Source organism: Alosa pseudoharengus, unplaced genomic scaffold (genome assembly GCF_046254945.1).
Source record: "Alosa pseudoharengus isolate Yale_2024_CS ecotype anadromous, Long Island Sound unplaced genomic scaffold, YU_APseudo_1.1 YU_APseudo_1.1_scf_18, whole genome shotgun sequence".
Taxonomy (NCBI): Eukaryota; Metazoa; Chordata; class Actinopteri; order Clupeiformes; family Clupeidae; genus Alosa; species Alosa pseudoharengus.
The window spans coordinates 4,008,790-4,033,914 of NW_027468650.1; the positions used below are offsets into that span (position 1 = coordinate 4,008,790).

General features: G+C 44.0%; 1 protein-coding gene across 1 annotated transcript; it reads right to left on the bottom strand.

Moving 5' to 3' along the window:
* Position 1: 1 nt before the first annotated feature.
* On the bottom strand, positions 2–25,125 carry cul1b (cullin 1b). The gene is made up of 22 exons (XM_076290118.1): positions 24,756–25,125; positions 20,724–21,129; positions 17,671–17,848; positions 16,975–17,142; positions 16,653–16,703; positions 16,418–16,508; positions 16,053–16,216; positions 15,366–15,528; positions 15,122–15,252; positions 12,460–12,567; positions 12,076–12,182; positions 8,936–8,984; positions 8,433–8,564; positions 7,471–7,588; positions 6,939–7,015; positions 6,676–6,807; positions 6,054–6,146; positions 3,119–3,166; positions 2,915–2,997; positions 1,903–2,008; positions 1,231–1,344; positions 2–786 (listed from the first exon to the last, which is right to left on the bottom strand). Exons 2-22 carry the CDS (start codon positions 20,861–20,863, stop codon positions 706–708), a joined length of 2,334 nt encoding a protein of 777 aa, XP_076146233.1. The 5' UTR covers positions 20,864–21,129; positions 24,756–25,125; the 3' UTR covers positions 2–705.

Consider the following 25,125-nt stretch of genomic DNA (forward strand, 5'->3'; position numbering starts at 1 on the left):
CTACAGAAAGTTTTTCTTTATTATTTAACACATAAAAAATTAACCACACTATACAAATGGGGTTTCTTGGAGCAGTTAACAAATTCAGGTTACGGTTTTCTAACAGCCTAAATCAGACTCAAAAGTGCTGCAAAAACGCATTTTTACAACGTTCTTTTTTTTCTTCATTTGCATGTCTTCCCACTTGCCATGGCTGCTGCGGCAGACTCGACGGTCGTGAACAGTTCTAGAACACGGCCGCTTCACTTCCCAATTCAGCCTGCTTTTTTTTCTTTTTTTAAATTTCCTTTCACTGATGGGCAGTAGCATGCAACCCCAGCACATGGGTTTCAGATTGTAAAGGTGTGTGTGTGTGGGAGGGTACAGGGGTCCACGTTCATATGTACAGATGAGCGACTGGTGTGTGTGGTAGTCCTGAGCAGTTCGTGAGGGAGGGAGGGTTGGGGGGAGAGAGGCTGCAGGGGGGGTTAGGCTGGCAGGATTCACCCCCGGCCCCAAACCTCTTTACCTTAAAGGGAGGCCCAGCTTGGCTGCTGCTCCGTGAACGTCAACAGCAGCGGTTAGGATTTCCAAACGCAAGTCCTCCATAGATCAGATGTCCCTCACCTGTGCACACATTCCTTGCAACATCGAACAAAAAAAAAAAGTCACCAGGAAATTGTTTTTTCCCTTGAAAACTTAACTGAAAAACAAAACCAAAAAACTTTAGGCCAAGTAGCTGTAGGTGTCCTTTTCCCCGTCAACGCGCTCCAGATACTCCTTCTCGATTAAGATATCGATGCATTTCTGGAAAAGGGGGTCACAAACAAGCATGCGTTACTGTACTGCAACATCACAATCAATAAACAGTTAATAAGTGTTTAAAATAGAGGCAGGACAATAGGTCTCACGGTAGCTAAACACCAATGTTTGTCTTACTGCAACATAATATTGTCAGTGTGGAGAGGGCAGATTTCTCTCATCGATTCACAGTAGTTTCCTGTACAGTGTGTTTGAGGCATGTGGGGGGGGGGGGGGGGGTTTACCCTGTACAGTGTGTTTGAGGCGTGGGGGGGGGGCTTACCCTGTACAGTGTGTTTGAGGCATGTGGGGGGGGCTTACCCTGTACAGTGTGTTTGAGGCGTGGGGGGGGGGGGCTTACCCTGTACAGTGTGTTTGAGGGGGGGGGGGGGGGGGCTGGCTTACCCTGTACAGTGTGTTTGAGGCATGTGGGGGGGGGGGGGGGCTTCCCTTGATGACGGGGACCCGGGGCTTGAAGCGCGAGGACAGCTGATTCAGCACCTCTGCCAGGAGCTGCTGGTGCTTGAGAAGCTTTCTCATCTTCATGATTCGGACGATAGCAGCCTACACACACAAAGAAAATGGAAAATTGCAGACCTCTGAAAACTCCCATGTCTTTCGGAATGGGAAAGCACTTCTCAGAAATGATTAACCCTAGGAATTTATGGAAAAAAAAGGCCTGGCAGGAAATGAAAGCTTTTCAAAATAATGTGTTGAAAACAAAAAATAGATACGGAAGGCCCACAATATCCGTTTAACACCCATACACAAATGCATTCAAGAACAGACCAATGTACACATTCTGTTTTTTATTCTGCTCATTCACCAGACACCTGTTGAGCCTTCTGGAGGTGGAGTGGGCCCAATTCAACAAAACACAGGTGAAGGAAGGTGCCTGCTCGAAAAACCCTGTGAAATGCTTTCCAAGGTTGCCCTGTTGGTGATGTTTTCCCCCCCCACAAAAGTTGCTTTGTTGGTGATTTGGTTTTTGATGGTACATAGGCTAGCTGCTGTGGGAAATGCCCTACCTATAACACTAGGAATCAAAACACCTCTCCTGTGTCTATCTGAAATTACTCAAGAATGCACCTAATCAGTGTGTGAGTGGGAGCAGTGGTTTACCTGGATGAGGAGTTTGCGGTCCTCCTCGATGTTCTTGTGAGTGGTCTCCTGTTCCTGCTTCTGCTCAGTCTTCATGGGGACGTTGATGTTCACACGCAGCTTTTTGCTACACACACAGATTGACCGTTCAGTACTCATGTTTCATTAGTTATCAAACTACATTTCTACATACACAACAGAAAACTTTTGTTGTAGCATTATAGACAGTACAGCAGTTAAAGAGCAATTTGCAGGTTGATTTCAAAAGAATTTATACTTCATCTCGTCTGAAAATGTCTTTTTGAAAATGTATATGTACGAATTAATGTTTTACAAAACCTACGGACAGTAATTCAGAAGAAAGTGTACCCATTTTAAGAAGGCTCCTAAATATGCCTCTCCTGGTGTGTTTTGTGCAGGTAGCCTAAAGGTGACTTCACCGCCTCATCGGTCACAAAACATTTACACGGACATTAATATTCCGAGTATTGACCGTATTCAGAACTAGGTGTACCAAATATAACCACTGCTCAGTCCTGCACATTCTCACCGCAAAAATAAATATATATTTTTTCTTTCTGATAATTTAGTTCATTCATCTTGTACAACAGGGATTCCCAAACTGGTACGAGCTGCCACTAGGGGGCATGCGGGATAAAAAGGACAATGTCGGAAAGGTGTTAAAAAGTATTTTTTTTACAATCTTAAGCCTATGTTCTCTTTGTTCTTTGTGTTTCATAATGTTGTTCTCCACACTGTTTTTTTTTCAGTGTGAGAGCTCATAGACCAGTTGCACATTTTGATTTGGTTATTTGTTATGTAGGGTGGCTAATTAAACAGGATGCCTGGAAAGCGTCAATAGAATGTCTTATGTTTTTATGTGTCGGATGGTGGGGGATACGCAAGCCGAGTCAGGATGTACAGTAGGTGGTGGTACGCTGGAAAAAGAGTTTGGGAAGCGCTGATCTACACTATGCTTTATAGGGGCTTCCAACCGGCAAGTTTCTCTTTAAGCACTTAACATTTGACTTACTTCTTGTATCCCAGAAACAGTTTAATCACAGTGTCAGGCTTGAAGTCCATCTCATCCACGTTGGCACACTCATCCTCCAGGACCTGGTAAAAAAAGCACACCAAATTGGTTCACCAGGGAAGAACAGACCAAAAGGCCAAACAGAATCCAAGAAACCCTCTAGTGGACAAATTGCACACTGCAGGCTCCATGCCATAGACTCACCAGCAATTTGGACTTGAGGAGGATTTGCAAAACTTGCACCAAAATGTCCTGTGGGGTGAAAGGACAAGACAGCTGTGATTCTGGTGTGATTGTGGCGTCACTGTTTGCACATTACTAGACTGGTGAAGAACAAGGACAAGCATTAAAGTAACACCAAAGCACTTTTCCTTTGTCGCACGCACGCGATTTGTTTATCCAGCACCGGCTTTGCAAATAACGATGTCCACAGACAAGGTAGAATATGTTCAGGGATTAAAGTGAAAAAAAATCGTTTGACTGAACTTTTTTCAGGCCATAAGTCATACGTTGTTCATATCTACCTATAGGTAGCACCCCTTTTGCGGTCGCGACCTATTGGTTTTTAATGTAGCCTACAAAAAGATGCAAACAGCAAAGTAAAGGGAGTATTCGCCTTATTCACACAGCGGCCATTGTTTAAACCAAAACGAGGCTACAGGGTACACTTACTATATAATTAATGCCACCTACAGGTGAATGCATAGAACATAACAATCCTATGGTTTGTGTACCCTGTAGCCTCGTTTTAGCCGCCAATGGCCGCCATGTGAATAAGGCGAATTGAGAGTGTTCTTGATTGAGATTGAGTTTTCCAGATGAACAAAAATATATTTTAGTACCATCCCTGACCATTGCTGATTAGCCATCGCTGTTCTTTTCTACTGCAGCAATATTGTAGAAAGGCTTTAACACACTCTTATTTAATTACTTCAGGCCAAAAGTGTTTAAAGGGGAGATTTTTTTCTTGTTAATATGCAATTCAACACCATGTAAAATCTATAAAATCAAGTTTGCAAGACTTCCCATTTCCTCATCAAAGTAACGAATCAGAACATTCTAGATATTGTTCATATTTCCATTTGTTGCCTCATCCGCATAATGAAAACATGGTAATTTTGAGTTTTACAGACAACTCAGTTTTCCAATGAGCAGCAATACTGTGTGTGCTCATGCAGGAGGTCTGCGCATTTGATAACGACAAGAGACGGCGCTTTTGTCTTCAGCAACAGATTGTATAAGGTTGACAAGAGGTTGCGATATGGTTAAGGACAGGTCGTGTTGCGCTATGAAAGAACATGCGTAGCCTACTTTCTAAACGTAAAAACGGTCAGACATAGATAAACGTAACCTACCTCTGTCGTGGTGGCTAGTTGCACCAGGTAGGGAAGATGTCCTGAAGTGCACGAACGTTAACCTTATGGCGGTCTTCTGATTGGTGGCGTGCTAAAAAGTTTTCCTATTGCATCCATAAACAATTTTCTTGCAGCGAACCGCGCAAAAGCAAACCCCTGGCACTTTAATTTCTTTACACCATGGCTTGTTAGTTCTCCCCCGTTTCCAACAGCTGCCCATCTGCATTTATTTTTTAACTTTTGACACCTGCCTTCCTTTAGCAACAACGCATCCATGACAGCTAGTGGCCTTGCCAAATAGACGCACACAAATCATGACGCTAATATGCGAGGTTCTGGTAGGCCTACTGGTTATGTTTTTGTGCTATAAATTAATAATATTTTATAGCAAAGTTTTAAGTTGACTATTTTAATTGTATGGTTATTTTTTGTCAACATACACTCACAACCTACTGTCGTTAAAAGTGAGGCCTAAGCAAAATAGGCTACAAGGCTGTATGTGCGTCACAAACACGACTGACCCCCTTACTCGACACGCTCAGTCAAAACCTTCTGTCGCAAATTGTGAAAAACATTGTTGTATGTCATAACAGACGGGATAATAAATTGCATAGGCTACGGTTTATATTGCGTCGCTTTACACATAATGTTAGTTGCATTGATTAAAAACTGTAACAATAATAGTAGCCTATATCGGGTGGCATAGCAGGCTATCTGTTCAAGTCATAGGTGACACCCAAAATGAATGACCTCCCCTGACAAGAGTTCGCGATAGTAAGTGTCTACATTGATGCACGGAAAGAACACAGCCTCCGAATTCGCACATAGAGCTCACAATATCATATCCAAAAAAGTTAAACGGATTGGCCAACCTCATCAGCTGTCTCGATTGTGTCACTATAATCCAACTTTTAGACCGTTATAGTCCTCCATACGTGTTCTTTTTTTTAAGCAAACGCCCGAGACAAGTACAAAGCGAAACTCATGGCTGACGTAGGCTATCTTCTTGAGCGGTCACTTATTGAGACACAGAAAGTTCTCAAGAACACTATTAGGTCTTTAAACATTTACCTAATATTTGTAGTTGCCTTAAAAAAGGAAAAGCAAAGGTGACAGTCCCCCCCTCCCTCCTATTTTTTTTCTCATCGGATCTGCATCGATCTCAAATATGACATTTCTAAAATCAAATTGACGGAAATCCGTCCTATGACGGAGAACTTTAATCCTTGTATGTTGCATGATTTTATGAAAGTATGATATATTGCAACATCAGATGCAAGTCAAATTTGTAGTTTCTTATGTCTCATTCCATCGAACTACAGATCCGCTACCCGATCTGGCAAACTTACATAGTGCGGTTATAGCCGATAGAGGGCTGCGAAGCGAATGCAGAAAGTGCTGTTCACCCTGTTATGAGTTGATAAACCACTGAAACGATTTCGGAAACATTATTTTAAGATACAAAAAACTCTTTGGTATTGCTTTAAGACAAGATATGATTACCTTTACGTTCACAGGCAAAACTTACACTGCATTAAAATCGTATTTATATTTTATGTAAATAATTGTTGTTTACAGCAACTGAAACTAGGAAGAAAATTAGACAAAGATAAAAAAAGAAGTCTGCATCCAATGTGAGTATTGACAGTGAGGGTATGTTTTCCTGGTCTCCTACTACACTGAAGATTGATTGGTATTCCGCACTTATCCTTCGCTTTGGATAAGAGCATCGGCCAATAAATGGGTAAATGTCAATGTGTCGTCATGGCTTGAGAGGAACTGACCGTTTTGATTTGTGTGCTGTCGGTGAGCTGCTGGACGGTATAGGTGTCCTCTGTGTTGAACTGCAGGAGGAGGGCCATTTGGAATGTGGAGGCCTGAGGGGAGGAGCAGGAGGGGAGCGTTAAAGGACTAGCCGCATCAGACGCATCACCAACACTGACCAACGCTTGCGTTAAAGGACTAGCCGCATCAGACGTGCATTCACATTCACCAACACCGACCAACGCTTGCGAGTGCCCGCAAACGTTCACAGAGAACTTATGGCAAACAGTTTTAGGAGGTAGTTCTCTGCAAACATACAGGAGAGCGGCACAAAGGGTTACCGTGGAAATAGTATGTTTACAATAAATCATTATTCATAAACATAATCATTATGTAAGGGATAATGTATAGAACGCCGGTCATTATTGGGAAAATAAGTCCCGACAGGGGAAATCCCATTCAAGCCAATGGAGCGTTCTACTAGCCTTGTGAAGAGCCGTGTAATAATATGTGGTACACTATGGTGGTACACTAGGGTTACCATGGAAATAGTATGTTTACAATAAATCGCTCAGATGGAACTGTTCAGAGAAAACATATTTGCCAAGTCGTCTGCAAGGGCCGAGAAGAAGGCCGACTCACCTGCAGGGTGTATCTGTTCTTGAAGCAGTTGGTGACCAGCTCCCCCTTAGACAGGTGGTAGAGCCAGGTCAGCTTGCGCCCGCTGTGTCGGCTGGCGTAGAAGGCTGTGAATCTTTGGTAACTTCGCTCCAGCTGCAAGTGAGAGCAAAACAACATCAGTACGGATGAACCCAAAGAGGGGATCGGAGAGAGCGTCTGAAACGCCAGGGGACACAATGACGGCGGTGACGGAGAGGTGGTGGTCAGTTGGCGGTTGAGCTCACCTCGGACGGTAAAGCGAAAGTGCAGGACTGCTGGAAAGGCCAGGAGCCGGAGCTGAGCACCTGGATGCTGAAGTCCACTGCAACACAAAACAGATTCAGGTTGATCACAGTCAGGTTCATTTGGCCAAGTCAGTTAGCGCACACAAGGAGTTTGGTTCTGGCTGATGGCAACACTCTCGCAGGATGGACAATATAGATAATATACAATACAACAGGGAGTCACATGATCATCCAGACCAGGGGTCACTCAAAAGATGGAGGAAATGCTCTTCTCTCCTGGTTAGGCAAAAGAAAACTGTTCTACTGTATAACCTAACTGTTGGCATGAGGAACTGCTGAAACTGCCATGTCTGTCTGTTGACTTTCAAAATTGTAGGAATGCTTGTGTTTTTTTCAGTGGTTGACATTTTTCTAGCATGCAAGACGCCTCAAGGCTCATTTCAGTCATAAAAAGGGTGTCTTTAAATGTCTCCAGACAGATGATTTGAGGGAAGCGTTTTGTGTTTGTATTTGTGATGAGTGAGGTGCTCACAGTCAAGCGGCTCCGAGTTTGTCAGATGCTTCTTAAACTGCTCATTGAGGTCTTTGCTGACTCCGATGTCCTGGAACATGCGCTGCAGCTTGGACGTGTACTCAAAGCCACACGCTTGCTGTAAACAGACAAAAGGGCAAAGTCAAAGCAGTATCCGAGATATCCAGGCCGGTCACCAGCACAGTGTAATAATCATAAAATATCAATAAAACACAAACAAACATACACAAACACAAAGGCGTTAGAGGTGTAAAGGGTCATTCACACCAAGAACAATAACGATAATATGATGTATTGCGACATCAGATGCAAGTCAAATTTTAGTTTCTTTTGTCTCATTCCATCGAACTACAGATCCGCTACCCGATCTGGCAAAGTTACATAGTGCTGTTATAGCCGATAGAGGGCTGCGAAGCGAACTATAAACAAATATCGTTCTTGTTAATATGAATGACGACGTTCACACATAAACTATAATGATAACGACATGAAGAACGATATCGTTGGGGATCACTTTCAGAGCGATTTTAAGAACGATAAAAAGCTAATAGCCAATCAGAACCCATCAAATTTTAGCCGTCACTCATTAACACAAGGACAGACTTTGTTTATCGTTGTTCAGTGTGGACGCTTTTATCGTTATGGTTAGTTATCGTTATGGTTCTTGGTGTGAATGACCCTTTACACTATGTGTTACACTATGGTGGTAACTATGGTTTCCTTGGGCATGGGTTAACGCCTACCAAGACTATAACAGAAGTTCAATGACAATATCCATTGAAATAAACGGTTTGTCTAGGACTGGATTTGGTCAACTGCCAACTGACCCGACGATATCATTTATTGATACATTATTTTTTTTAAAAAAGACACACACACACACATATGTTTCAGTATTAGAAGTCACAGTAGAGGCCATAGTATATGGTTCCCAGTGCTTGATGATGTCCGAGAGGGCGCACCTTTAGTTTGGAGATCATGCTGGCCTCCGCGTCGTCGCTGGCGCTGTTCTGGTGCACAAGGCGCTTGGCCAGCATCTTAGCGTAGAACTTCTGGAACACGTCTTTGTCCTCGATGTACTTGAACACCACCATCTGGGAGCAGAGCGGCCCACTTTTAGTTAGCGGAAATGACAGACTGGGTGAACAGACACATGCTTTGCTTTGTGGTTGTGTTAATCGTGTCCATTCGGCAGATACATTTATGTCCATCTATGTTGTTGGATTGGAGTTCAATTCTGATGTGTTGTGCACCCTCGCTATGATGGAAATGAGCTTTGTAGCTTTACTGTGTTTCGGATCCTGAGAAGTCTGCAAGAATATGCATATGAAAAAGACCTCGATATGATGTCTATCAAAGAACTCAAATAAAGACAGTCAATCAGTCTGTCAATCAATCAGCCAATCAGGACAGTCAGTCTGTCAGTCAATCAATAAATCAGCCAATCAGGACAGTCCTCACTCACCACTTGGTTCAGCGTGTCCTCCAGTTCAGCCTCCTCAGGATTCTTAGAGCTGCAGGAGTAAAAATCATTTCTTGTTAGTATGATCCATCCTGTTCAATTTCAATTTCAGTCCTGACAGTCCTTGACAACACTTTGAGATTGTGAGCAGACAGATTCTCCAGCCACACTGTGATGCATCCAGTCAAGACGCTCTCGATAGTGCAGCACTAAAAGTTCACCAGGGTTTTTGTTCCCACCCCAAAGCTCACCACACCATCACTCAAATGAGCTGGGGGCCACTTCTGCCAATGTCATCTGATTGGAGGGCCACATCAGTGTTAAAGAATAATACAAAAAAGAACGGCTATTTCCTAAAATGCAATGTTTTTTTTCAAATACTGTATTTTAAAACACAAAACTACAAACAGAAAGTGCAAGTATTTTTTATCTATTTTTAGACACCTGTGCTAGCAACCTTGTAGCTTCTAAATAAAATAATGATCAAATAAATATTAATACAAACAAAAAACAAACAAAAAAGCATAAAAACAGGTAGGCCTATGTGTGTGTTTCACACCAAATAAAAATATTTTCCTCTCATAACTTTTTTAAACCTGGCAATAGGCGTCAGGGTTAAGAAAGCAACACCATTGGATTTTTATATCAAAAATTCAAAAGGCCATGGCTTGAAAGTGGTCAGAGATAAAGTCCTACTGTAAATGTAAAAATCTTTATTATCTTTTGTTTATACTTATCTTTATTATAATAAAGATAAGTATAAACAAAAGTTTATGAAGGGGGTACATTTACCCATCTAATTTGCCACTGGATGGCAAGCACCTCAAATTATGCACCTTTCAGTAAATACTGGATGAACATATTTGAGCAGGTTTACTTTCTTTTTTGTCATATTACCCAAATAACAAATTAACAAGAAAACACCTAAGATGTAGGCCTATACCAACAATAGTATGGTAGATGGTACTATTACTGGCCTATAACCACAAGGCCTACAATAAACCTGGTCAAATCAGTTCCTATCGAGGGTGACTTTGTAGTTCTTCAGGCCCTGTAGTTCTTAAGAGCCCTTCTACTAGCTCTGCTGTCTGTACCACGTCCATTACGGACACTGTCATCACGATTACCACTGCAACCTCCGAGCTATGTTGGGCAGAGGGTCGAAATAAGCATGGTAGCCTATGCTTAGTGGACACCGTCGTATACACGTAAAGACGCACCTCCATTCACAGACGCACCGTGACTATCACTGTCAATAGACGATCGATCATAATCTCCAAAAGGATATTCTCCTTCAGAATCAGAATAGGTGAATAACATAGCCTACCTAAGACTTCTTTCAACATTTGGTGTAGGCCTATTTTTGCTTCAATTTGTGCAAAACTATGGCCTGCATCGAGTCATTACAAATGCACGTCTTCGTGTTTCTCGCGTGTAATACAAGTATTTCCTGAAAACTTTGTGCAGCGATTTTGGGTTTGAATCAAGCTCTGGATGTCTAGCAAATAGTGGAGGAGAGTAGCCTACAAATGAGATGTCACTGTACTTGGATCTATCGTCTATTTTAATCAGTATCGTTGTTTGTCGCAATTACATTATTATTTTTACATACGTCGCATGCCAGAATTGGGCCGGAGGCCCGCGGGCCGGGAGTTTGAGACCCCTGGCTTAAAGGTAGAGCTCCTACCTGATCTGATCTCTATGCACTGGGTTTAAAGGTAGAGCTCCTAACTGGTCTGATCTCTATGCACTGGGCTTAAAGGCAGAGCTCCTAAGAACTGCTTGTGAGGCCCTTGAGTAAAACCTTGCTGGCCCATAGCTCATCATAACCTTAATGCTTAGTGACCACATAGAAGATCCATTTGGAGAGGGATTCGGTCAAGGTCAGAGTTTAATCTCAACTTGGTGGTTGGCCAGGGTATACCACGACTCAACAGCAAATCATGGCCTAGGAAGGATGTGCTCTATGGAACTCCTCACAGTCTCACCTGTAATGGTCAGACTACCATATGGAAAATGAGATCCATTACATCAGACTACCATATGGAAAATGTAATTCAACTCCAGGAAGGAAGACCCCCAGGGGGAGGAGAAGAGGGACAACTCCATCCTTCATCCAAGAAAGCGTACTGCTGACCTTAGCCCATACATTCAAAACTAGAGAGCAGGCGATGGTGGACGCTCCAAATCTTTAAAGGACGGTTCTGCCACGTTTGCTTGTGGTTCGCGAGAGTGGTATGTCTGGTTCTCAGTGCAAACACGCGCACTACGACTCACACACTGCAGTCATGCTTATAGAACTAGTCAATCACACAAAGAGAATGACATTTTGTGAAGTCATGAGTCATGTGAGAGCTTTGTTGAACACCAAAAATATCAAGAAGACCATTTTAACAGAGGAGTGAGCCCTTACAGTTGAGTTACGGATTATGGAGTGCTGAGAATGACACCTGCTAATTAAGCTCTTCTTAGGATGCATTGTGTGGCGTTGGACAAATCAATCCTCTCTTCCTGTATCTGTAGTGAATGACAGTATTCACACAGCAGCTCCCGCAGAATAGGCTGAGATCACAGGGTGTCATTTGGGACAGTTAGCTAGCATCCCATATTCCCTGGCCACTCCCCATTTTCCCATGCCCATATTTTTGCTGCGTTTACACATTGCTGGCTATTTTCATAAACGGACATTTCACCCTCTCCGTTTTCAAAAATAACATTGTTCACACCTGTCAGTTTCCAGAAAAGTTATCCTTTACACTAACCCGGGTATATGCCTTCAAGAGCATGCCAAACCTGTACGTGGCAGTGTAACGAGAAGCTCAAGCCCATGTTAGCCAATCAGAATCCCGAAAATATCAACAGCAACGAATCACTTTCTCTTTCTCTTTTGAACTGACAAAAATTCTCCGCCTTGTCACATAAATCTCTGTTTCTACCTCTTTAGATGCAAACGAATAAACAGAGTTTTCCCAAAAAAAAGATCAGCCCGAAAAGATCAACTCTGTTTGCGGGGATAAAACCTCCGTTTGCGTCTAAATGACTGGGTCAAACGCAGAAAAACATCACCGGTTGCATCGTTGTCGTCTAAACAGAGCCTTAGAGTGAGCAGCACCGTGTGGTGTCCTAATGTGCTGATGACCAACCTCTTCTTGAGCAGGGAGTCACAGTATCTGGCCAGCAGCTCTGGAGATTTACTGGAGGACTGAGCCATCCTGGTAACAGCATTGTTATTAATGAACCTCCCACACGCCTGTCAGGGATAGAGAGAGAGAGAGAGAGATAGAAGGAGAGAGAGGGAGAGGGCGAGAGAGATAGAGAGAGAGAGAGCGAGGAGAGGGAGAGAGAGAGATAGAGGGAGAGAGTGAGAGTGAGAGATAGAGGGATAGAGAGAGAGGGAGAGAGAGAGAGAGAAAGAGAGGGAGAGAGAGGGGGGGCAATGACAGAAAGAGGTTACAGTACTGATGTTGATCTACACATTGTTAGACTAACTGGTTATGGGATAGAGGGCAACAATGTCCGCATCTTACCTTGTCGAGTGCTGCCACAAAGCCTGCATCATTGTTAAACGCTGACATCACCAGGGCGTTGTATTTCTTGTGCACGTCCAATATTGTTTGCACATACATTTTGGGATCCTGTGTGATGAAGGACAAAAGACAGATGAAGCTCACACAGATCTCATTTCACATACTAAGAGATTAGTTACACCAACACACAACGCGCCAGGTTTTGTCAGGTATATAATACAATAACAGGCGTCGCACACTGAACGTTACATCTACAGATGAGGTTAGGAACTGTAGTATTCTGAACGTCACATCTACAGATGGTTAGGAACTGTAGTATTCTGTTTAATGCAGCCAGACTGGAGGCATGAATAACTAAAGCTCACTCCAGGGTTGGCTTTATGATTAAAGCTCATTCCAGGGCTGGCTGAATGATTAAAGCTCATTCCAGGGCTGGCTTTCTTCTCAGGCTCCTGAGGAGGCAGTGCTTCTCTGTGCTCTCTATAATTACATCAGCTGGATCTCAGAATGCTAATCTAGGCGTCTTCCTGTTGTCACCGTGCGCTACCATCACCACCTGTTTCCACAGCACAACAGAGCTGCCGGAGACCTTCAGTGTTCACTTGGCTGGAATTCTGCACTGGTTTTACTGCTGGTTCAAAGGTCTAACATGCACCAGCCATGCAGGCCAAGGCAACTGTAGCAATATCATATAACCTTCAGTGAACACATATTTACCACAGAACGTCTCCGCCAAGAGGAATCAAAACAGGTAGATTTACATGACATTACAAAGGCAGACTGGGAAGGTGTTTGTTGCAGACACATGTTCAAAACAGTTCAACTCGCTGGCTGCTACCAGGGGCCTATTGCACGAAAGCAGAATTAAGACATCCGGGATAAGTTACTGAGCTGCGCTCAATGAATCCAAAACAAGAGCGTACAGGCTTAATTGGTTGCACAACGAGCAAGCCAGGATGAGCAGACACGGATTCATCAAGCCAGGTGAAACCCATCCTGGATAAGTGCGTGCTCACGGCTCCCTCAAATAGACCCCGCCACCGATCACAGATTCACTGATTCACCATGGCAACTAGACATATCTAGAGCGGCTTCATTGCTTCTTCTACGCTGTAAAGTAGGTAGCGATAGCCTTTTCACAACAGCAACAAACAGCAACACCTCTGTTTAGGAGAATATTGCAACTAGTGCCACGACCACTATACGAAATGGTTAGGCACTCCCGTGACATCACATTGTCGCATGACAGGTCGGGAATGGCGAGTATGTAAGAGTTAATTAATGATCACAAAAGTTTAAATAATGACAGTGGGTCTAGGTATATGTGATAACAATGTGTAGTGGGCAGTGGAATAACTATTGGTTTCCGTTTGTGGTGACTGCTGACTGAGATTAAATAGATCCTGGAATTTAGCCTGGTCTGGAGCAGGCTAGCGCCACAGAATAAATCGCCATGGTAACATACCATAACATATCCTGCTGCCCCTATCCCACTTTTGTGCAACTGGATCACGGATAAATTGAGCCAGGATCACCAAGATATCCCATATACGTATACAGCACATGCTACACAAGAATCAGTCTGTGCTATGAATGATTTAGCAGCTTAGCGCAGGGGACACCTTATTTAAAATGTTTTCTAGAGTGTAGCACACACATGAGGTGTTCGTAACTACATACCGATGCTAGAGATTCTGTGGATTGTGCTACAAAACTATCAACGTCTGTAGCACCAGTGCTATGAGCAAAAAAGGCTAATGTGCAGCCCTGTTGTTAGCCTGAGGCAAAAGGACAAACTCATAGTCCACAAAGGCCACATAAGGAGCGTCTATCTGGCCATTTGAGCCTGACAACATGGCCATTGAAAGCTCCCTTACTGCACTCTCTGAGTGCATGCCACGCACCGTCCAATTCAGTGATTCTCACAGTAAAACTAAACTATGTTATATTTAACGCACGGTCAGGTACTAAACTACATTATATTTAATGCAAGGTCAGGTAGTAAACTATGTTATATTTAACGCATGGTCAGACACTAAACTACATTATATTTAACGCGTGGTCAGACTACATTATATTTAACGCATGGTCAGGTACTAAACTACATTATATTTAATGCATGGTCAGACTACATTATATTTAACGGATGGTCAGGTACTAAACTACATTATATTTAACGCATGGTCAGGTACTAAACTACATTATATTTAATGCATGGTCAGACTACATTATATTTAACGCATGGTCAGGTACTAAACTACATTATATTTAACGCATGGTCAGACTACATTATATTTAACGCATGGCCAGACTACATTATATTTAACGCATGGTCAGGTACTAAACTACATTATATTTAATGCATGGTCAGACTACATTATATTTAACGCATGGTCAGGTACTAAACTACATTATATTTAATGCATGGTCAGACTACATTATATTTAACACATGGTCAGGTACTAAACTACATTATATTTAATGCATGGTCAGGTACTAAACTATGTTTTATTTAACGCACGGTCAGATACTAAACTACATTATATTTAACGCATGGTCAGACTACATTATATTTAACGCACGGTCAGGTATGACCAGCAATAGAATTCCAGTGGGTCCAGTGGGAGGCTGAAACCCCTCGTCTTGGACGTTCGTTACTCACGTTGAGGGCTGCGTCCCCACATTTCTCGATGGCGGCGAGGCCCTGGTTGTGGATGTGCGTTTCCAGAAGTTTCTTCAGCTCGCCCAGGCCATCCGTGATGCGAGACACAAGGTTGTACATGCGACCCAGATCTGAACGAGGGCAAATAGGAGAACAACTCAGTGAACCTCTTCAAACACACAGACCAAGCTTCACAAAACTCTAACTGACCACTGACTCATGATTATAATAGTAATATAATAACCTTCGTTCTTGTCGGCATCCAGAAGGTTCTGGAACTCCGTGTGGAAGATTTCCAGGTGTTTCTCAATGAGCACCTGCTCACATTTGCGTGCCAGCTCATCCTGTGTGCTCTCGTGGAGGTACACCTGCACACGCCGCTGCTCATCCAGCAGCCTTGTCTCAGCCTGCGTACGTTCGCACACACACACACACGCACACACACGCACACACACGCACAAGCGCATACACACAGGTCAATTCAACATTCATATAATGTTGTAATATCTCGTAATTATAACCGTAAAATTTCAATTCCATAAAAAAAATCAAGTTCTGTTATGGTTATTACAGAACTAATGTTGAACTAATCTGGAGGCCCATCAGTCTTTCTGTAGTCACAATAATGTTCAGAAATATGTCATGTCTTTGCACTCTCATGGGCAGCCACTGTGGGCTCACGTCATGCTTTAGGCATCAACAATGAAGTGCTGTGTTTGTATGATTCAAACTCTATTCATTTCTTTCAACCAATTCAAAATATAAACAAACTAGACATCTATGACACAGTGGACTACTCCTTGTTAAATGGGGATTGGTGCAATGGAGCTGGATCATATTCAAAAGCCTCCCCTCGCAGACAAAACCAAAACGGCTGGGCCTCTCTGATAACACTGGGCCATTAGGCCTCCATGGGCTCCAGCACACTAACCTTTTTCATGTATTCGGTGACAGGGTTTTGTTGCAGGAACTCTGTGCTTTCCCTTGTGTAGAAGCGCTCCGTGTCTGCCAGGAACTGGCTCTCAAAGTACTCTTTGTACACGGATAGTGTGGGCCCCTTCGCAAAGGCGTCGTCTTCATTCAGGCCCAGCTCCACTGCAAGAGAGCAACCACACTGTTACACGGCAGCTCAACTGGCACAGATTCCACCATGGTTTTGAAGGAGGCATCGCCCGCTTAGAAACAACAGCAATTACAGCCGGCTCAGTGCCCTGAGTGTCCCCCTCTCCTAAATGAGTGGAATGACAGGAAGAGCACAGTCGGGCTCTGAAAAGCCCTCACGCCTGGTGCCCTCACCGTAAGACTGGACGACGCCACTGATGAGTCGAGTGTTGATGGTCTCGCCATTACGTTCTTTCTCAATAAGTTTCAACACGGCGTTGGTCACCTGTGGATGAAATCAAGAATAAGCTCTTACACTGGTTACAGTAACAACCCATTACAGGACTGGTGCAATTCATGCACACATGTGATTAGGGGACACAAAGAAATAGGCCTTTTATTGTAGTATTCTATTAAGACGAAAACATACCTGCTTGTTCAAGGGTCTGAATAAACAATCTCTCCACGTCACCAACGCAAGCTAAAAAGATAAAAGAACAGAATAAATCAAAGTGACTGGACTCTCCTGTGCACAGCTCTCTATCAGCAGAGGCTCTCCTGCGCACAGCACTGCTATTAACACATTATACTCAGGGCACACTCTCGCTCTGTCAAACACAGCACCCATTTCAGGTCATTTCATTTCACCCAAGAACCCTATGACATTAACAGTAAATCAAGAACAGAAGTGACCGAAACAGAAGCCCAGAGGAGCAAAACCGGGGCCAGCGTGAAGCGTGTGTCCGACTCACCGAGTAGATCTCGTAGATGCCCTTGCGACCCTCGTCACACTCGCGACGCACCCAGTGTCTGTTGAGGTAGGCGCAGATGCCGTTGAGCACTTTGCTGGAGAAGCGGTAGTCCTCCCACTGCTGCGTGTAGAACTTCAGCACACTCTCGTCCATCAGGTCTTCCCCGTCCTGAGGGAGGCGAGGAGAGGAGAGGAGAGGAGGGTGAGGGGACTGCGTTTGGCACGGGACAACTTGGGAGCAGCTCAAGAAGCTCCATCTTTAATGCAAAGGACCGTTAAGCGGCAGTACTTTTATATTTACTTTCAAAACAGAACTGACCAGTATCGAAAGCATGGATTGAGCCTTGTTCTAGACCAAAAGCTTTTTTCAAGAAATAGGCTTAATCCATGTATGGGAAACCAGTCTTATAATTTCCCTTTTTGACGAAAGCAGAAATTAAATTTTAGGTTGGATGTGAATAGGGTTGGTTGTGGGGGAGGGAGCATTGCCTTGGATCTGTGGATCTATTTCATGTATAGTACAGAGTATGGAGCAGTACCTTGAGTAAGTATACTGAGTACAGAGTACTGAGTACAGAGTACTGAATACTAAGTAAAGAATACTGAGCACAGAGTACTGAGTACAGAATACTGAGCACAGAATACTGAATACTAAGTAAAGAATACTGAGCACAGAGGACCGAGTACGGAGCAGCACCTTGAGTAGGTTTGTCAGATAGTTCTTCAGGAACTCCTTCAGCCGCTTGTAGAGCTCCAGCCCCACAAACTGAGCTCCTCCGGGAGTGGGGGTCTTCTTGGAGGGCTTGGAGGCAGGGACGCCAGCGCCGCGGGCCTGGCTGGACTGGTGGACACTTGTGCAGTAATTGTAAACATGCCTGATGCGTGTGGTTAAGGCAAAGGTGAATGATGGTGGCAAACAAGACAACAAGGGCTTGAACAGAGAGGACTTCTCTACGTCTACCAAAACAAACATATGGAATGAAATGCAGCCATCCAGATGACCCAAACATCAATTTACAAGGAATAACAAAAATGGAACACAACTACTAAAAAGGATTCTGACTCGACTGTAAATGACAAAGTTCCACCAGTCTGGGCATACCCGTGTTTATGAGACATACTCAACAAATCCCGACTCCACATCCAACCCCTTCCTCTGGCTTTGCAAAGTACGCCACAAAAGCTTGTCTAAAAAACGAACAGGGCACAGCGCTTGCGTGAGCGTCCAGTCAGTTGCGGTGACACAACAGAATTGTTGCAGTTCGGCCTGACTGGGTCCGAGTGAGCGAGATGCTGACCTGGCATCCTGCCAGACCTGGCCCTCGTCCAGAGCTGCAGTGCCCCTGCTCACGTACACGGCCTGTGCTACCTGCCTACTGAGCCACTGCCCCAGGCTCTGCGGAGCCATCTTATCCCCTCAGACTACCTACCAACAGGACCTATGTATAGGTGCTGAACAAAATATAGACTATAGTGGTGTATGCATGTAGATGGATCATCAGGTCTTATATTAGCCTGTGTGTTTACAAAGTGTTGAGCTAAATTCAGCTAGTGTTGTTGTTCATGTACTAGTCACTGTGGTGTGAAATCATCCTCTCTGACTTGCACAACACAACAGTTCCTGGAAAATCTCTTTGCAGTTGTTTTTCTTGGTGTCTTGTATCACTGCTGTATCACTGCTGTGTCCAGCCCTCGGTGCTGAATGCAGCCCAGCTGAACTTCCCATCCCTCTGCCCCAGCTGCCCACAAGAAAGGAGCATCAGCATGAAAAATGTCCCTCGCTGATAAAACTGTTGTGAGGAGCATTTTTGAGCTCAAATGCTGAACTCACGAGTCTGAGGCAACTGTCCGAGACCTTCTAGATCTCCATCTCTCTCTCTCTGTGTTCACCCCCAAAAGTGTTTAATTACGCCTGTGGTGGGGTGAGTGGGTGAAATCCTAGCCGTCATGCTGCCGCTGTGGGAGAGAGACAGAGGAAGTGCTCTGTATGATAGATACGCCTCTCTCTTGGACCAGAGAGGAGAGGAGCTCTTTATGATAGATACCACAGAGGGGCACTCAACTGCATCACACATACACAAATACCTGTGCAAAAACTGCTGTCCGTTCTGACTAAAGCTCCAATATTTACTGACCCTAGACAACTGAGCAACATATTATCAACTACGGGAATGACGTTCAAAAACACTTTCAAAAATTGTATTGTTAACCTTTACCATGTAAGTGCCTATAGCCTGCAGCAGTGCCCTCTGCCTGCACAGTAGTGAGCCATGTGGGTGAAGAACTACACGAGGCCCTGAATGCTGAAAGTGCCAAGTCACTCAACGAGCAAAGTGTCCTGACGTGAACTAAAGCTTTTCTGTGCCATGCGAGTACTGAGCTGGCCAAGCAATGTTTGCGTTTGGGGTCTTAAGTCACGGCATTACATTAGGAAATAGATTTGGCCTCATTATTAAATCAGCTTTAGTTAAACTTTAAACTTTCACCATCGCCATTTAAATTAGGGGCCAAAGTTTCAGTAGAGGCTAGACAGGGATGCGCCATATGAACACTCCGTGCCCCCGCTGCCAACAGCCCACAAGGGCACTGGAGGACACGCAGGCATGGAGATGTGCTTTCCGTCACTACTGTCTGACAGCTAACCTTTACTGTCTGAATGAGTCAGCTCTCTCTCTCTCTCCACCCTTCTCTCCCTCGCTCTTCCCATCTCAAGGCGTGGGTGGCAGAGTGCTGATGCTTACCTTGCACTGAGGAACGCTGCAGTGCCTGTAGCAGTGGGCTCTCTCTAGAACACTGCTGTAGCACCCAGCACACTGAGCCTCTACAAGTGAGCGCTCTCTCTCTAACACCCAGCACACTGAGCCTCTACAAGTGAGCGCTCTCTCTCTAACACCCAGCACACTGAGCCTCTACAAGTGAGCGCTCTCTCTCCAACACCCAGCACACTGAGCCTCTACAAGTGAGCGCTCTCTCTCTTACACCCAGCACACTGTGGCTGTAGAAGTGCGCTCTCTCTATAGTACCCAGCACACTGTGGCTGTAGAAGTGCGCTCTCTCTATAGTACCCAGCACACTGTGGCTGTAGAAGTGGGCTCTCTATAACACTGTGGCTGTAGAAGTGCGCTCTCCTGAAATCCCCTGAATTTGGTGTTAGTCTGGCCAGATCTAAACCCCGCAAACCAGTGTTTCCTCTATGTTGATTTGGTAGTGGCGGCCCCCCACGGTTTAATTTTCTTCCCCCACGGTATCAGAAATGGGGCAGACGCACAATAGTCGCAGTTGCCTTTCAAAATTCATTGTGCAGACCTGTTGTAGATTCTCCAAATATACAGCTCAATCACAACTGAAAATAATGCCTCATTGTGTGTGAATAGAGGTGAATACATATAATTGTTTGTGTTGCAGCGAAGTGTCAGTTGTCAGTTCTGTGGGACGGGGGGACGGTGGGGGGGTGTGTGTGTGGTTCGGACAGGCCTGCCCCCACTGCTTAAAAAAATCCTAGAGGAAACACTGCAAACCTTCCGTGGATAGAACAGAGTAGGGCCTTCTTGGCATTGGAGAATCCAAAACTGCTTGTGCTACCTGCACTTCCGAGCACTGCTTAATGCTGTGCCGAAACTCTCAACCACAACAGGACTTACCAGCGCAAACATGGATAAAACAAAGCACACAAATGTGATGACAAATCCCCACCCCATTCTTTCTCATTCTTTCCCAAAACGACCCATGCGATGTGTCCTGCTAGGATACGTGTAGAGCTCCATGTAGCGTGACTTGGCCATGCTCTGCCGCGTGTACACCTGCTGGATGCCGGCCCGCAGGTCATCCCAGATCTGGTCCAGTCCAATCTGTTTCAGCCCGTGGGGGTTCTGGCCCCGGTTGGACGTCATGCTTCCTCTTGCTGGCACGCTGTCCTCCTCTTCCTCCTCTTCCTCCTCCTCCTCCTCTTCCTCCTACTCCGCCCGCTGCTCTCGGTTCCTTGGGACAAAGACGGTGTCTCAGGCGCTCTCCCCCATCCGGATCAAGTTTTCCAGGGAACCTCTGAAGAGAATCAAACTGTCCTGCCCCGTTCTTCCAGTCACGGTCCAATGAGTGGCTCAGGCAGCTGAAAGACTTCTGAGTGCTACTGTTAGCAATGCTTCATTCACCAGGTAATCTGTAAGACACATGAGTCATTACTAAGCTTTTTTTTACAAATAGTAGGAAAAGGGTCAATATTTGCTGCATGCATGCATAATGTGAGCATGGACAGACAGTACAAAAGGTATTGATCACATCCCAATGATCCAAGCATGGCCATTTCTTACTGGCCAGTAAGAACCAGTCTCTCCAGCTTTCTTGCTGAAAACCATGGCTTAGATTTACATGTCACATGTCATGTTTACAGTGTCTGGCTTTGCAGCTCAGGCCTAGTGATGGCTCATGGGCCTTAACCTTCATGTTTACAGTGTGTGGCTTTCAACTCAGGCCTAGACTAGTGATGGCTCATGGGCCTTAACCTTCATGTTTACAGTGTGTGGCTTTTTAACTCAGGCCTAGTGATGGCTCATGGGCCTTAACCTTCATGTTTACAGTGTGTGGCTTTTCAACTCAGGCCTAGTGATGGCTCATGGGCCTTGACCTTCATTGTGTACATGCTAGTGTGTTGCTTTTGCCTGTGACGAGACTCGGCGTCTCAAATAGAGCGAGAGCGGCAGCAGCCGATACCTGATCACGTGACCAGCAGGACTGGGTTTTGCAACTGTTATTTATAGAAAGCTATACAGCTGCCCGGACCAAGTCATTAACACTTAAGACAAACTGTAAAGAAGTGACGGTATGCCTGTGAAAATCATCATGATATTTACAGTTACTTTTCCATGTTGACATTTGGGTGGACTGCTTTGACTTAATTCAAATGTCACTAAATAATTAACAACGAAACATAATTTCCAAATGTATCTTTCATCACTATGGTACCACGGAAAACAAAGATTGCAATGGCAAACAATGACTGTGCCACAACAACCATTGCAGAAAACAGACTGACAATCAAACAAAAACAAACAAACCAAGAGACAAACACAAACAAACAAACCAAGAGACAAACACAAACAAACAAACAAACCAGGAGACAAACACAAACAAAGAAAGCAAGACACAAAGAGAACGAAGCTTGAGCAAGCAGGTCAAGCATACAGGCCGTGTGTGAGTGACACAGTTCAGGGGGGGACCAGCAGCTTGTTTACTTAGGAGCTTTAGCCACAGGATGCTGACTGTTAATCTCAACACAGGTAATGCAGCATGTGTGTGTGTGTGTGTGTGTGTGTGTGTGCAAGGCAGATGGGGCCTGACTGGATCTCGCCGTTAGCCTTTTACCTGGAGGTTTAATCCCTGAGGTGTCTCACCTCTGCTTAGGGCCAGTTGTACAGTGATGCAGTCGGCCAGCGGGCTGGATCTTCACTCAACACTATCAGCATGGTGCTATTCAGAACCCTGTCCCCATATATGTAGGCTACAGGGGGAAATTCCTATGAAGTTTGCCATAACATACCAACACTAGCTTCCTGCAGGCTACTGTGCAAAAAAGGGTCAGGGCTCCTGCCCATCGCAGGAAACCAATGTTATTATTTAGGCTGCTGGCCATCTTACTATACTGATGATGGTTCTAATGGTATTACTACACTGATGATGGTTCTAATGGTATTACTATACTGATGATGGTTCTAATGGTATATCTTACTATACTGATGACGGTTCAAATGGTATATCTTACTATACTGATGACGGTTCTAAAAGTATTACTATACTGATGATGGTTCTAATGGTATATCTTACTATACTGATAACGGTTCTAATGGTATTACTATACTGATGATGATGGTTCTAATGGTATATCTTACTATACTGATGATGGTTCTAATGGTATGTTCATGGTCATCTTACTATACTGATGATGGTTCTAATGGTATGTTCATGGTCATCTTACTATACTGATGAAGGTTCTAATGGCATGTTTATTGCTGATGGAATTATCTGCCTCTGCTTAAATCCTATAGGGAAAAGTTCCTGTGTTTCATTGCAAGTAGTCTAGATTTAATCTGATTAAGATCAAGCAGTCTTGGCCAGACTCTGCGACCTAATAGTCCAGATAAATTAACAGCATGTAGGGTAGTTAGTTCATGAGCCTGGTTTTGATCAAATGCTGTGGAATTAGGCTCCTGTAGTACATGACTGTATGATGCATTATATGGCTACCCTTGACCTCAGAATAGGTGAAGGTAATCGTATTATTATACCCTGAGCTTTACAAATTCAGCCATCTGTCTCCTTCTGTTAGTGGTATCCAAAATACATCAGGGCATTATCAACAAAAGATTAAGGGTGGTCTGTCAAAGAGGAAGAAGAGCCAAAACACAAACAAAACACAAAGAAAAACAAGACACGAACAAAGCAAAGCAGCAATGCGAAGGATATTATTTTCAACATGGTCCTAATGTAATGTTTACATTTTCAGTTGTCATGGTCTAATCTGTAGACTATCTGACCATTGCATTAAAACATGACCCAAAAAGTGTCATGAGGATGCAGTACTGTTAAACAGAGTATCAGTGTACCATGTGGGCCTGAAATATCTATACTAAAGATATCTGGCCACTCCTCAACGTTTAGGGTTTGATTGGCATTTAGAAAATGTGAGGGGGAAAGAAAACTTTGCTACCAGATCTAGCCAAAAACTATACATTTGATCACCATCATAATTACAAAAGGGATGCCCCCTAAACAAATGCCCCTGCTGCCCAGGTCATATAAGTATCCGAAACAAAGCAATGACCGGTATTGTGCGGTGGCCGTGACAACCATAGGTCAACTGACGGGATGCATTTTTGCATAACCTACACCAGTAGTCATAAGGCTATACTAGCTAATGTGGCTGTACAACCTGCGTAGGGAACTAACGTTAACTCTTCTCCTGAATCTGAAACAGAACCAGGGACTCGTATGTATCTTGAGAATCATAATCACAATATAGATTTCACTCTGTTAAGTCGTGTCTACTGTTTGTTTACAATTCTGAAGAACTAAACAGCCTCATGTGATAACCTAGTTATTTTTTGCTAAATATGCTAACGGCTGTCGTACTAGAAATACCTAGCTGAATGACCGTGTTATGGCCTGACGGTGTAGGAATACTTTCCTTTTGACAACAAGCCGGGGTTTTTTTTATTATACAAATGTACCGTCACACAGTGAGAAATGAAAACAGGCAATTGTCACCAAACAGGCATTTGGGTTTAAACCTATCAGATATCTAATCAGGTATTTTAACACAGCTCGCATATATCTGTCTGACCAAAATGTAACGTAGCTACCAACTAGTTAACCTTGTTAGCTACTTAGCTAGCTAAGCTAAACGATTTGAGATAGAAAGCGAAGTTGGCTAACGTTAGCTATTAAGCTAACACCAGTTACGTAGCTAGCTACCGTAATTATAATGTCCGTGTTATAAACGAGCCATGGGGCTAAATAAATGCATTGGCAACATTTGACAGAATTTCTAAACATTACAATAGATGCGAATAAGCGGTATTTCTAGATTTAAGGTAGTAAGCAAGCTAGGTAAGTTAGCTCTCAGGCTAGCTTGCTTCACTGATGCAAAATGGCCCCCTGTTCAATGAGTCAGGATTATTCCCATCAAATGCTTGATAGGCTAACCCTTTGACGTAGAAGTGTATAATGTAAGAATGTACAAGTAAACAAATTGGGTAATTATATGTTAACAATCATAAAATGCCCTCTTACCATCCTTGTGCTGCTTGTCTTGCCTGCCCACGCAGTTCAAACCATACACATCCTAGTGATAAGAGTGCCTTCTCCCTCTGTGTTTAGTTTGGGAATCGCACTCCTCATACAACCCCTCTGTCGTCACCTGCTGGAAACAAGCCCCCGGTCTGAGTCCCCACGTCTTCCGCGCTGCGAATTTGGCTATTACTAGGCCCGAGTCCGACACATACTGTTTCTAACTAACTTTCATTTCAGTTAGAATTTTAGTCTAGACTCTAGAGAGAGAGAGAGAGAGTAGCCTAATAGCAACGATCTACTGCTAATTTTGTCACTATTTATTAAATTATGATATTAAAAAAATAAAAAAATAAAAACATAAGCACAACTA